The 15,197-nt window shown below is 32.2% G+C and overlaps 1 protein-coding gene across 2 annotated transcripts in view; it reads left to right on the top strand.

Moving 5' to 3' along the window:
* F13B (coagulation factor XIII B chain) overlaps nt 1-15,197 on the top strand; it is a 57,611-nt gene that overhangs the window by 16,693 nt on the left and 25,721 nt on the right. Inside the window, exons 9-12 of one of the 2 annotated variants that reach the window (XM_015543863.2) lie at nt 3,924-4,124; nt 4,863-5,045; nt 10,962-11,175; nt 14,175-14,427. In XM_015543863.2, coding sequence (XP_015399349.2) covers nt 3,924-4,124; nt 4,863-5,045; nt 10,962-11,175; nt 14,175-14,208 — 632 coding nt within the window. In that variant the 3' untranslated portion in view covers nt 14,209-14,427. Of the gene's footprint in view, nt 1-3,923; nt 4,125-4,862; nt 5,046-10,961; nt 11,176-14,174; nt 14,428-15,197 lie in introns of those variants that run through there. The other variant, XM_042975929.1, reaches the window with a different exon arrangement.

Here is a 15,197-nt window from a genome sequence, read left to right as displayed (position 1 = left end):
CCCTTCTACATCCTCACCAACATTTGTTACCTCTCTTTTTGATTCTAGCCATTCTGACAAGTGTGAGGTGATATCTCATTGTGCGTTTTTTTATTTAAAAAAATATTTTTTAACATTTATTTATTTTTGATAGAGAGAGACAGAGCACAAGTGGGGGAGGGGCAGAGAGAGAGGGAGACACAGAATCCAAAGCAGGCTCCAGGCTCTGAGCTGTCATCACAGAGCCCCATTTGGGGCTCAAACTCACAAACCATGAGATTGTGACCTGAGCCAAAGTCAGATGCTTAACCGACTGAGCCACCCAGGGTCCCCTATCTCATTGTGGTTTTGATTTGCATTTCCCTGGTGATGAGTGATGTTGAGCATCTTTTTATGTGTCTGTTGACAATTTATATGTCTTCTTTGGAAAAATATCTATTCAAGTTCTCTACCCATTTTTTAATTGGATTATTTGTTTTGTGTGTGTGTGTGTGTGTGTGTGTGTTGAGTTGTATAACTTATTCATATATTTTGGATATTAACCCATTATCATATATATCCTTTGCAAATATCTTCCCCAATTTAGTGAGTTGCCTTTTTGTGTTGTTTATGGTTTCCGTTGCTGCACAAAAGCTTTTTATTTTGATGTAATCCCCATAGTTTATTTTCACTTTTGTATCCCTTGCCTCAGGAGACATATTTAGAAAAATGTTACTAAGGCCAGAGTCAAGAAGATTACTGCCTATGTTTTCTTCTAGGAGCTTTAAGGTTTCAGGTCTCACATTTAGATCTTTCATCCATTTTGAGTTAATTTTTGTATGTGGCATAAGAAAGTGGTCCAGTTTCATTCTTTTGCATGTAGCTGTCCAGTTTTCCCAGCACCACTTATTGAAAAGACTTTTTCCCATTGTAATATTCTTGCCTCCTTTGCCATAGATTAATTGACCATATGAGCATTTCTGCACTCTCTGTTCTGTTCCACAGACATATGTGTCTATTTTTGTCCCATGCCATGCTGTTTTGATTACTTCAGCTTTGTAGTATATCTTGAAATCTAAGATTGTGATCCCACCAATTTGGTTCTTCTTTCTCAAGATTGCTTTTGCTTTTGTGGTTCCATACAAATTTAAGGATTATTTGTTCTGGTTCTCTGGAAAGTGCTATTGGTATTTTGATAGTAATTGCATTGAATCTATAAATTGCTTTGGTTGGTATGGACATTTTAACAATATTAATTCTTCCAACCCATGAGCATGGAATGTCTTTCCATTTCTTTGTGTAATCTTCAATTTCTTTCATTAGAGTTTTATAGTTTTCAGAGTAAAGGTTTAATCTCCTTGGTTAAGTATATTCCTAGGTATTTTGTTCTTTTGGACATATTTATAAATAAAATTAAAATTACTTTCTTATTTTCTCTTTTTGCTGCTTTGTTATTAGTGTGTACAAATGCGTTTGAATTCTGTGTATTAATTTTGTATTCTACAATTTTACTGAATTCATTTTTTTATTTTAAATAGTTTTTTGGTGGGGTCTTTAGGGTTTTTTGTGTATAGTATTATGTCATCTGCAAATAGTTACAGTTTAAATTTTTCCTTATCCATTTGGATGCCTTTTATTTCCTTTTTTTATCCAATTGCTGTGGCCAGAGTGTTCAAGTGGTATGTTGAATAAAAGTGGCAAGAGTGGGCATCGTTGTCTTCTTGTTCTTGGTCTGAGAGGAAAAACTCTGTTTTTCACCATTGAGTATGATGTTAACTGTGGGTTGACATTTGTCATATGCTTTTTCTTCATCTATTGAGATGACGATATGGTTTTTATTCTTTGTTTTCTTGATGTGGTGGACCATATTGATTGATTTATGAATATTGAACCATCCTTGCATCTCCAGAATAAATTCTGCTTGATCATGGTGAATGATTCTTTTAATGTATTGTTGAATGCAGTTTGTTAATAATTTGTTGACGATTTTTTCATCCATGTTCATCAAGGATATTAGCCTGTAGTTCTCTTTTTTTTGTAGCGTCTGTCTGGTTCAGGTATCATGGTGATGCTGGCCTAATTGAATATATTTGGAAGCCTTCCTTCTTCTCTTATGTTTTGGAATAGTTGAGGAAAATAAGTTTTAACTCTTCTTTAAATGTTCAATAGAATTCACCTGTGAAGCCATCTGGTCCTAGACTTTTGTTTTTTGGGGATTTTTAAAATTACCAATTCAATTTTGTTACAATTAATTGGTCTGCTCAGATTTTCTATTTCTTCCAGATTCGGTTTTAGATTATGTTTCTAGAAATTTATATATTTCTTCTAGATTGTCCAATTTTCTGGCATATAATTTTTTGTAGTATTCTTTTATAATCATTTGTATTTCTGTGGTGTAAGTTTTTACTTCTCTTTTGTTTCTAATTTTATTTATTTTTGTTGTCTCTTTTTTTCTTGAGAGTCTGGCTAAAGACTAATCAATTTGGTTTATCTTTTCAAAGAAACAGCCTCTAGTTTCACTGATCTTTTCTATTTTTTTTTTTTAGTCTCTATATTATTTATTTCTGCTGTCTTTATTATTTCCTTCTTTCTACTAACCTTGGGCTCTTTTTGGTTCCTTTGGATGTAAGGTTATACTGTTTATTCGATTTTTTTGTTTCTTGAGGTAAACCTCTATTGCTATAAATTTCCCTCTTAGAACTGCTTTGCTGCATCCCAAATATTTTGGATCACTGTGTTTTTGTTTTCATTTATATCCATGTTTAAAAAAATTTTCTTCTTTAATTTCTTCATTGATCCATTGGATGTGTAGTAGCATGTTGTTTAGCCTCCACCTGTTTGTGGGGTTTTTTCCCCATTTTTTTCTTTGTTATTGACATCTAGTTTCTTACTGTTGTAAGAAAAGATGTGTGATATAATTTTAATGTTTTTTAATTTATCGATACTGTTTTGTGGCTTAACATGTGATCTATCCTGGGAACGTTCCATGTGCACTTGAAAAGAATGTGTATTGTGTTGTTTCTGGATGAAATGTGTTAGGGATATGTGTTATGGCCCTCTGGTCTAAAAGTTCATTCAAAGACACTGTTTTCTTATTGATATTACATCTGGATGATCTATCCATTAATGTAGTGGGATGTTAACGTCCCCTACTACTAATGTATTATTGTCAATTTTTTCCTTTATGTCTGTTAATATTTGCTCTATGCATTTAGGAACTCCAATTTTGGGGTGCATAGATATTTATAAGTGTTATATGTTCTCATTGGAATAATTTCCTTATCATTATGTAATGCTTCTTGGTGCCTTGTTATAGTCTGTTTTAAAGTTTCTTTTGTCTGGGGTGCCTGGGTGGCTCAGTTGGTTGAGTGTCCAACTTTGGCTCAGGTCATGATCTCACAGTTTGTGGGTTTGAGCCCAGCATCAGGCTCTGTGCTGACAGCTCAGAGCCTGGAGCCTGGAGCCTGCTTCAGATTCTGTGTCTCCCTCTCTCTCTGCCCCTCCCCCACTCATGCTCTGTCTCCCTCTGTCTCAAAAATAAACAAACTTTAAAAAAAATTAAAAAAAAAATAAAGTCTCTTTTGTCCAATGTAAGTATTGCTACCCTGGCTTTTTTTTTTTTTTTTACTTCTATTTGCATCGTATTTCTTTTTGTATCATTTCACTTTTAGTCTCTATGTACCTTTAAGTCTTAAGTGCATCTTTTGTAGCTTAAACAATATTTTTAACGTTCAAATTAAGTGGTTTAAATTTATAATATAATGATAATAAGAAGAAATGTATAAATTCATTTGATAGCAATATAATGTATATTTTATTATGTATATGTTTGAGGGGCTTTAATAATGTAAATGTTAAATATAAAACATTGCTTCTGATACCTATCAGATTTTTATTTTAAAAATATATTAAGCTTCATACTTGTCAAATGAGTAAATAATTGAAAAGAACATTTTTTCTTACAGAGCCATGTACTATTAATGTGGATTACATGAAAAGAAATAACATAGAGATGAAGTGGAAGTATGAAGGAAAGGTCTTACATGGAGATTTAATAGATTTTGTATGTAAACAAGGATATGACTTATCTCCATCAACCCCATTGTCTGAATTATCTGTACAGTGCAATAGAGGAGAAGTGAGATATCCTTTATGTATTATAAAAGGTAAAATAATAGTATTTTCTGACAATTTCTCAGGTGATTAATATCACTACTTGGGTTCAAAGTATAAGAAAGACCCTACACAACTCACTATCATCATCTTCTAATATACAACATTGGTAATGATCTGATTAATTTCCAGTAAGCACAAATACTTAAAAAAGATGACTATGCTGACATCTTTTAATTCCAATAAGTCAATTTTATAAAGGAAGAAATTAATAGGTCTTATAAATATCCCCAGACTATCAGGGGACTGATCACCCTAATGTGAGCAATCAACAACTCTGGAAAACATTGCCCTTCTTGGGGTTTGCTGGGTTTGTATTGTCTCAGAAAAGATCTTGATACAGACTGGGAGATTCTTTGTGCTCCTTGGACATGGAACTATTACTTTTAATAAGAAAAAAAATGTAAGAAGATACATACAGAAAGCCTGGCTTCAATGGGGTTTCATACATTTTCACTTTGGCTACATAAAAAGGGAAAAATAAAATCATGATTGTTAATTCTTTGCCAGTTTTAAATGTGTATTTCAATTTTATAATAAGATTCTAATTCTTGCAATAATCAATTTTATGATATTAAGTTATTACAGAATGCTCTCAATATTTGAAATTTGACAGCTATTTTAAAAATGCTTTTACATGAAATGTGCCATTTTATTTCCATAGCAATATTAAAGTATTGGATGCTTACTATATGGAAATTCATTATATCCTTCTAAAATTATTTTTGCAGAATCTAAAGGAACGTGTGCATATCCTCCACTTATTAAAAATGGAGTCATGATTAGTTCAACATTAGGCATCTACGAAAATGGTTCTTCAGTAGAATACAGATGTTTTGATCACCATTTCCTTCAAGGGTCTAGGGAGTCCTATTGCTTAGATGGAGTGTGGACTACACCACCATCATGTTTAGGTATGTACTACTAAATATCCCACTATTTAATAAAATAAAAACCATATTTTTTCACTTTCTATTCTCTTTTAGTTGATATAACACTATTATAATGCTTAATTTGCTATATTTGTGCTTCAGTGTACCTATTCAATCATTAGTTCCTCTTCTTTCCTTTAGATCATGAATAACTATTGTCCAGCTGGTTCTAACAAGTATTATTAAATACAAATATACACCAGATACTGGTGTTGTATGGGGCTATACAGTGACTAAGTCATAGTGGTGTGGGTAAGCGTGTTAACAATTATCATTCAGTGTGATTATAATAGGAAACATGAGTGCAATGGGGAAACAAAGATAGAAAGTTGAAGCAAGTTAATGCCTTATTAGTGAAGTATCTGAGTAGAAGTAACAATATCTACCAAGATTCTCAGAAGTCAAAAAAAAAAGCATATCTTTAAATAAAAAGAAAATTTTTTTGTGTCCATATTTGACTTATTTGCTATTTTATTTCACCAGCTTGAACTTGAGTACAATGCTGAGTAGAAGAAGTAGTGGATATCTTGTTTCCCAAACTCATAAGCAAAACTTTCAATAATTCATCTTTATTTACAGTGTTATAAAGTCTTTAAAAATCGAATTAAAAATATAGAAAGCTCTAATTTCTATTTTTCTAATTTTTTTTAATCTTCAGGGAGTGTTTAACAATACCTATTGAAATGACTATATGAGTACTTTTCCCCCCTAGAATTATAATTGCTTCTTTTTGATTGTTAAAAGCGGGATTATATTCCTCTAATAAATCACACTTGGTTGTGATGAATCATGATTTTTTACATGTTGTTGGGTTTTATTTGCTTATATTTTACTTAGAAGTTTTGCATCTATTTTCATGAGAGAGATCAGTGTGTTATTTTCCTTTTGGGTTTGGTATGAACTTTCTACTTATTTCATATGGTGAATTGGTATGTTCCTTCTTTTTGAATTCTCTGGAATTTGTGTAAGATTGGTACTATTTCTTCCTTAGTAATTGTAAGAATCCATCAAACATGCCATTTGGGCATCAAGTTTTCTTTGAGGACAGATAATGACAGCTGTCAGTTTTGGTAGGGCGGTTTCTAGGAATTTGTCTATCTAAATTGTCAAATTTGTTGACATAATGTTCACAACATCTTTTTACATTCTTTTTAATGCCTTTAGTGGTGAGTCTTTTGCCTTTACTGCTATTAATATGTATCTCTTTCTTTGTTGGCATGTCTTACTAAGGGTCTACAACTTTTACTAGGCCTCTCAACTAATATTTGTATCATCAAATGTTGCTTATGATTTTATTAATTTATGTTCTTATCCTTATTTCCTCTCTTCTAATTTCTTGAGTCTATTTTATAGATCTTATTTTTATTTTTTTATTGTGTTAACATTTATTTATTTTTGAGAGACAGAGAGAGACAGAATGTAAGCAGGGGAGGGGCAGAGAAAGGGAGACAGAATCCAAAGAATCAGCACAGAGCCCGACGCAGGGCTCAAACCCTCGAACGGTTAGATCATGGCCTGAGCCTAAGTCAGAGGCTTAACCGTCTAAACTACCCAGGTGCCCCTATAGATCTTCTTTTAGCTTTTTAGATAGATACTTAAATTACTGATTTTCAGCCTTTGTTTTCTTTCTAATATATGAATTTAAGGATATAAATTTCCTACTGAGCACAACTTTAACTTTATCTCACACGTTTTTACATTTTGGAATTTTATTATCATTCAGTCATTCAGTTTAAAAATATATGATATCATGGGGTTCCTGGATGGCTCAGGTCATGATCTTGTGGTCATGACCTCACGGTCATGAGATTGAGCCCTGCTCAAGATCCGCGCTGACAATAAAAAACCTACTTGGGATTCTCTCTCTCCCTCTCTATCTGCCCCTCCCCAGCTAGCGCTCTCCGTCTCCCTCTCTCTCTCTCCTCTCTCTCTCTCTCTATATATATTTTTTTGATTCATTTTGATCCATATCCATTTTGATATCTTGTATGCACTCTGAGGTTTTTAGGTTTTGAACATTGGAGGATTTTCTTTTGTTACTGATTTCTAATGTAAATCCCTTGAGACATTTTTTTTTTATAAGACTTGGGTTTTTTTTTTTTTAGTTTTTAAAGGTTTTTTTGTTGTTTTTTTTTTTATATTTCAGGTATTTATTTAAATTTTAGTTAGTTAACATATAGTGTAATATTAGTTTCAGGAGTACAATTTAGTCATGCGTCACTTACATAGAACACCAGTGAGACGTACTTTGAATTATATCAATCCTTTGAGTTTCATTTGATACTTACTTTATTACTGTATTTGTGGTAGGTACATGTTCTTTTGAAATAAATGAATAAATAATCGTCAGTGTTGGATTCACTGCTGCTGCACATGTCAGTTGAATTTTGTTTTCCATGTTAAGTTCATTCATATCTGTGCTGATTTGTGTTTGTTTGTTTTTCTATCAGTTGTCAAAGGAAGTATGTTAAAGTCTCTCCCGCTGTGCATTTAAAAACATTTCTTATTTTAGTTCTGTCAATTTTTGCTTTTGTGTTTTCACGCTGTTCTTCTAGGTACACACAAATTGAAGCATATTAAACCTTGGTGTATTGGCCCCGCCAAACTTTAAGAGAGTCTTCCTTTGTCTATGCCGTGCTTTGTTTTTTCTGGTTTTGCCTGAAGTCTACTTAAGCTGTCCTAGCGCACTTTTGACAAGTATTTACAAGGCATACATTTTTATCATCCTTCAACTTTCAATTTTTTGGTTTCTTACTTTCAATATGTATGTCTTATAAGCAATATATAGTTAATTTTAAAGGCATACTTTTTCAGTCTGACAATCTTTCTCTTTATAGTATTTAGTCTATTTATATATTAATATAAGTACTGATATATTGGGGTTTATAGCTACCATCTTACTGTACTAGATATATATCCTATGTGTTCTGTATTCTTTTCTCTCTCTTTTTTTTCTTTTTCTTTTTTTTTTTTTTTTTGCTTTCTTTTGGGTAAATCAATTCTTTTCATATCATTTTACTCTCTACTAGCTTGTTGGTTATAATTTCCTCTTGGCTTCCTTTAAGTGTTATCATAGATATTACATAATTCAACCTGGACTTATTACAATTGCATACAAATTAGTACTTTTACCACTTCTCCAGGACGCAGAACACCTTGACTTGATTTACCCTTCCCACTGTTTGTACTACCGTCACCCAGTTCATTCTCCTTACAGTTTAAGTCTCAATGATACTGTGAATATTATGTTGTTCAAAAATACTCTTTAAAATTTGTGTTTTTTCAGTGATTTGTTTCTCATCTTCTCCTGCTTCTCTCTGTTTCTGATTGGGATCATTTTCCATACGCCTGAAAAATATTATTTTTTTATTATTTTCTCAGTTTTTGTTTGTCTGCAAATTTCTTTATTTTCCTTCCCTTTTGAAGAGTTATTTTTGCCAAAGGTAGAAGTCTAGTTTGGTCCTCATTTTTCTTTTAGTGCTGTAAAAGATGTCTTTTTATCCTTTTTTGCCTTTTGTAGTTTTTGTTTGTTAATGTTATTCATAATTGTACTTCTTTGAAACTAAGTTTCTTTTTGTCCTCTGCTGGTCCTGACATTCTTTTCCCCTTTATCTTCAGTGGGTTATTTATGCTGGGCCTGATGTGGGTTTCTTTGAGCATTTCATTCTTCAAGTTGGTAGCACTTCTTGAATCTGTGGCTTGATATTTTTCATAGGTTTTGGAGGTATCTTTTATCTTTTTTTTTGTTTCCATTTGGCTATTTTCTACTGATATATCTTCCAATTCATTAACCCTTTCTTTAGATATGTCCAGTCTGCTTTAAATTCATCTACTAAGCTCTCAATATCTTTGCATTTCTAAAATGTCCACTTTATGCTTTTGTGTGCGGGTAGATTTGAGTTCTCTGATGAAAGTCTTTACCGTAACTTCCATTTCTTCACCATGTTAATCCCACTTATTTCAAGTTCTTGTCTGAAAATTCCATTATCTGGATCATCTGTAGGCCTATTTCTATTTCTAGCCTAATTTCTTGCTATTTTTATTAACAGTTGATTGAATATCAAATATTATTCATGGAAGTTTCTAGTAGCTTGAAGCAACAGTGCCATCTTGTTCCAGAGAATACTCATCTCATCTTCTGGATAATAGTGTAGGGGAAATTGGTCTCAATCTAATTAGAAGTGAAGTTTTTTCCAGGCTTATTTTCAATCCTTTGTTTGCCTCTACTCATAGAATGTAACCCTGCAAGGTTCTTCGCTAAGAATTTTGGTGTTCATACTAAGGTTCCTCCTTCTTGACTGGCTATCATATTACTGGAAGACTACCAACAGTTTAATATAGCTTTCCATACACTTTCTGCTTGGCCCTTTATGCTCTCATTTCACACAAGTCAAGAATAGGCAAATGCTTCAAGGGAAAAACCCATGCCAAGTATCACGTTCATTCTCTGCACCTCCCATTACTCTGGGTCTTGACCCTTTAAGTCCTGGCTGTCATGGCTGACCTAAACTTCCATTTTTTCTATCCTCAACAGCACTAGATTCCCAAAAGATCTGCTAGCCCTATGTTTGTTGTTGATCATTTTCGACACAGTCTCTCAGCTCATGCTGAGAATCACTAAATCTCCAAGAGGAAAATGCCCCTAGAATGTTGGATTCTTCTGAATGAGCTTTTACCAGAATCTTAGCACCATGAGTGCTAAACTGACTGGCTTGGGAATTCTCTAATTCCTTGAAATTCTTGCTTTATGTCTTTTCAGATTTTCCATGTTTTAGTATAAGTGCTTGTCTGATATAAGCTATTCTGTCATAGCTGAGAACAGAAGGTCCATGAATTAATTTTTAACTTGTTTTAATTAAAATTTCATATTTTGTAGAACAACATTTTAAATTATAGTGCCATTTGACCTGATTTTCAAAGCTATTTTTCAGTGACTACAAAGACTCTCTTAGAGTCTTTCTGATTATCTTTATTCATTTTTATTCTATCTATAGAACTTCTAGCATAACAGCAGATACATAGGGATTCAACAAATATTGAAATCTTGAATAAAGAAGTTTGTTAATGTATTATATGATTCATATGCTCTATTAACAATTCTGGACCTTTAACCTATCTCAGAATCTACTGTTTAGTGCTAGGTCATTCAAGAGGCAAATAAGGACACAAATAACTTCATTTTCTAAAATAAATTGACATTTTTAAAATATCAATATTTTTATTAAGGAAAAAAAATCAAAGAAATTTATCAGGTCTCCTAATAACCTTTTTAAATTTTTGTTTTGTTTTGTTTTAATGCATTAGTGGAAGGACACAATAATATTTTCAATGCTTAGAATTTAAAGCACCTTAATCCAATATTGATATTCCTTAATAACTGGAAATTTAAAAGAGAGAAAACTGTCAGCCACTCTGGATGCCATCAGGTGATAGAGTTTGAATCATTGTTGAGAATCCAGCTTCTTTCTACATTTCAATAATATCTTATCTATCCAACAATCAAACAAATACTTTGTCTCGTGGGGATTTTATTTGAGCTTTCTGAGGAAAAAAAAAATAAGAAAAGGATGCTTACTTGAATAATTGTTAGTAACTCTCAATGCTCTTTATTAAAAAACACCTTTATTTATTTGCTATCTTTGAAAATCTTAATGACATAAAGCTAAGTGACTGGCAGGATATACACTTTTTTCTTTGCCAAATCCAGGACCACAGAGATAAATGGCAGACTGTTTTCTGTGAGCTTTGAACATATTTTCCAACTCAAATATTAATTCTAACTAACTTAGTTGCCACTCAAATGCCTGGGAATTTTAAGGTCATCATGAGTAGGAAGCCACAATGCTTCCTGTTAGTGCCAAGATGTGTCAAGATTATTTTCTTCTTTTTATTTTTCAGAGCCTTGTACGTTATCTTTTGTTGAAATGGAAAATAATAACTTACTCCTGAAATGGAGTTTTGACAACAGACCATATATTTTCCATGGCGAGTATATTGAATTTCTTTGTAGGAGAGATACATATACAGATGAGTCCTCTATTATAGGATCTGAACTCAGAGTGCAATGTGACAGAGGGCAGTTAAAATATCCAAGATGTGTTCCAAAAGAAAGGTAAGAAGAAACTTGTGCCTACAATTAATTATTTTCTTCATGTTATCCAAGAGATTTTTTTTGTTATAAATTTCAGAAATATTAGGTTCTATGACACTCCTACTTTATGGTCATTATAAAGGAAAAAATAATTTTATTTTTTTAAGCCAGGCAAACTCCTAGAAATATTAATTAATTCAACAAACTTTCTGAGTTGTCTGAAGTCAAAGTGTTGTTTGTATTTCATATTTGTGACACTTGGCAACTTGGCAAATCAATTTATATGGGCAATATTTAAATGTGGAAAAATTAACCTATATGTTGAGATGGAAAATCACATTTTCTCCCACCTCTCAGTATAGACCCAAGTATGAGTAATAAAGATGGGGGAAATAAGGGGCACCTGGGTGATTCATGAAGCCTGCTTGGATTCTCTCTCTCTTTCTCTCTCTCTCTTTCTCTGCCCTTCCCCACTCACATGCCCACTCTCTCTCTCTCAAAATAAATAAACTTAAAAAATATGAGAAACAAAACTGTACAAATCTTTCTATTGATAGAAGAGCATATTGATAACAATGATTAAAATTATGTTATTTTCAGGAACACATTTCTGTGCAAGAGCTTGGAAACACTAAAGTGTTTCCTCATAGGACAGCTTAAAAAAATATATTTTATACCTTTTTGTTTGTTTTTTTCCTCATTCTTTTCTGGTTTTTATTTGAGTATAGTTGACACACATATAGTTGTAAAATTCTGTGTTTCGGGGATACAACATAATGATTCAGCAACTCTATTGTTATGCTATGCTCACCACAAGTATAGCTACAATCTGTTACCATGAAATGCTATTATAATACCATTGACTATATAACCTATGCTGTACCTTTTATTACCATAACTTACTTAAACTGGAAGTCTGTATCTCTCACTCACTCCCCTTCTCCCATTTTGTCCATCCCTCCATCCCCTTCCTCTCTAGTGACCATTTGTTCTCTGTATTTATAGATCTGTTTTTGCTTTTTGTGTTTTTTTTTGTTTTTTAGATTCCACATATAAGTGAAATTATAAGGTATTTGTCTTTCTCTGTCTGACTTATTTAAAGACCCTGAATAGCCAAAGCAATCTTGATAAAGAAGAACAAAAATAGAGGTATCACAATTCTAGATTTCAAAATAAACTACAAAGCTATAGTAATCAAAATAGTATTGTACTGGCACAAAAATAGACATACATAAATGGAACAAGATAGAGAGCCATACTTACATTGTCAATTAATCTACGACAACGGGAGCAAGGATATACAGTGGGGAAAAGAAGTCTTTCAATAAATGGTGCTAGGAAAACTGGACCGCTACCTGCAAAATAATGAAACTAGGCCACTTTCTTACATGATACACACACACACACACAACTCAAAATGAGTGAAAGACCTACATGTGAGACCTGAAACCATAAAGCTCCTAAAAGAAAGAATAGGTAGTAATCTTGTCTTTGGCCTTAACAACATTTTTCTAGGTATGTTTCCGGAGGCAAGAAAAATAAAAGCAAAAGTAAACTATCAGGACTACATCAAAATGAAAACCTTCTGTATAGCAAAGGAAACCATCAACAAAACAAAAAGTCAACCCACTGAAAGGGAGAAAATATTTGCAAATGATATATCAGACAATGGGTTAATATCCAAAATATATGAAGAACTTATACAACTCAACACACACACACACACACACACACACACACACACAATCCCCCAAATATTCCAATTAAAAAATGGACAGAGGACATTTTTCCAAAGAAGACATACGGATGGCCAACAGACACATGAAAAGACAAAAGACACTCAACATCATTCATCACCAGGGAAAATGCAAATCAAAACTATGAGATATCATCTTCCACTTGTCAGAGTGACTAAAAACAAAAAAGACAAGAAATAACAAGTGTTGTCAAGGATGTGGAGAAAAAGGAACCCTAGGGCCCTGTTGGTGGAAATGTAAATTGATGCAGCAACTATAGAAAACAATGTGGAGGTTCCTGAAAAAATTTAAAAATCAAAATACAATATGATCCAATAATTCCACTTCTGGGTATTTACCCAAAGAAAACAAAAGAAAACAAAAACACTAATTCAAAAAGATATAGGCAACCCTTTGTTTATTGAACCATTATTTACAATAGTCAACATAGGAAAGCAGTCCAAGTGTCCACTGATAAATGAATGGATAAAGAAGATGTGGAATATTATATATATAATAGAGTATTACTCAGCCATAAAAAAGGATGAGATCTTGCCATTTGTGACAACAAATGATAAATATGATAGAGAGTATTATGATAAATGAAATAAGTCAGACAGAGAAAAACAATAACCATATTTTATACTTCTTGATGAATGAAAAATAATTCTGCTTTTAGAAAAATATGTTACAATAATACAATGAAATGATGTAAATGCAAACAATTTTATAGGATCAGGATTTTGACCTTTTAGATGATGCAGTATAAAATGGAAATTATACTTTATGTTCAATTAAGAATATTATAAAAATAACTTATGGCAAAGTGTATGTGTTACTGTCCTAGTCATTGTAAACAATGAACTGTATGAACAACATTAGGACAACTTTTTAGATACTTTGAACACTCTATTAAAAAAACATTCATAAGACACACATGGGTGGAAAACTTTAAAAATAATTTTTAACTATGGTAAAATCAGTGGAGGAAAATTTTATATGTATTTAAGTGTTTTGGATTTCTCATTTCCAAGAGAAAAAGAGGTAAATAACTTAGAAAAAATGTTCAAAATATGGTATTATTGTATCAAATGACATTGAGTGTTTAAAAAGGAATTAATTGCTGGTATGATTTACCAAGTTGGGCAACTTGCTTTCAACAATAGTTAGTTAAAACAGTGACTAATTATATGAAATGTTGAAGGGCTAAGAATGTAATAAATACTTGACCAGAAATGGTGCTTATTTCAAAAATCTCTCTCCTTTTCTGTCTTTCTCATCAAGGATGCTGTCTTATCAAGAACACTTAAGGACATAAAAATGCATGGCAGAGAGAAGAATAGTATATCAACACATCATAAAATCTTTTGTAAAACATGATTTTTAGAAGAAAATACAAATCTCTAAGTTTTTACTTGCTTGAGGATTTGAATCTAAATTGTCTATGTTGAACATTTTTTTATTTATAAATAAGCCAGAACATGTTGTTTCCTTTCTAGTTTGAATGATTTGACATGTAACTTAACCTTTATTGAATATTTTCCATCTATTAAAAAGATTGATCTACATGCAAAAATGTTTTTGATACCTATTATCCATTCATTGTGCTATACTGTTGCCTTCAATATATGTGAAAAAATTCACATTTGTCTTTATCATATTCATTAATGTTAGGGTTTTCTGTTACTTTTAATTCAATCTTTATGTCAATATTAAGGAACCAAACACACTAGAGATAAGAAACTATACATCATATAAGAGGATTTACTTTCTTAAATACAGAAGAGACTACCCTTCAGATTTCCTAAATGTAAAGAATTTTAGCAATTAACTATAATATTAGCTACAAGATTAATAATCAAATTGTGAGGTGGTGAACTATCCACATCTTAAAATGTTGCCCAAGGAACATGGCTTAAAAAAGAATAACCCTCTCCATTTTTTTAATATAATTTATTGTCAAGTTGGCTAACATATAGTGTATATGGTGTGCTCTTGGTTTTGGGGGTAGATTCCCGTGATTCATCACTTACATACAATATCCAGTGCTCATCCCAACAAGAACCTTTCCATTTTTATATTTTACACTTGCAATTAATATTTTTAGGTTACGTAATTGTTGGAAGCATGCAGATTATGAAATCAAAAATCTGTCCTGCAAGCAACAAAGCCTGAGAGTGTAGTATTACCAGCATCTTTTGAAGTGTTCAAATGGCCACACTGTCACCTTTCTGTTTGAAGGACAGTTATACTTCCAATGGTTATTACAGTTCATTCAGAAGCACATGTAATCACACTACCCCTGTC

The sequence above is a fragment of the Panthera tigris genome, chromosome F3 (genome assembly GCF_018350195.1).
Source record: "Panthera tigris isolate Pti1 chromosome F3, P.tigris_Pti1_mat1.1, whole genome shotgun sequence".
NCBI lineage: Eukaryota > Metazoa > Chordata > Mammalia > Carnivora > Felidae > Panthera > Panthera tigris.
This window is presented reverse-complemented; position numbering and strand designations above follow the sequence as displayed.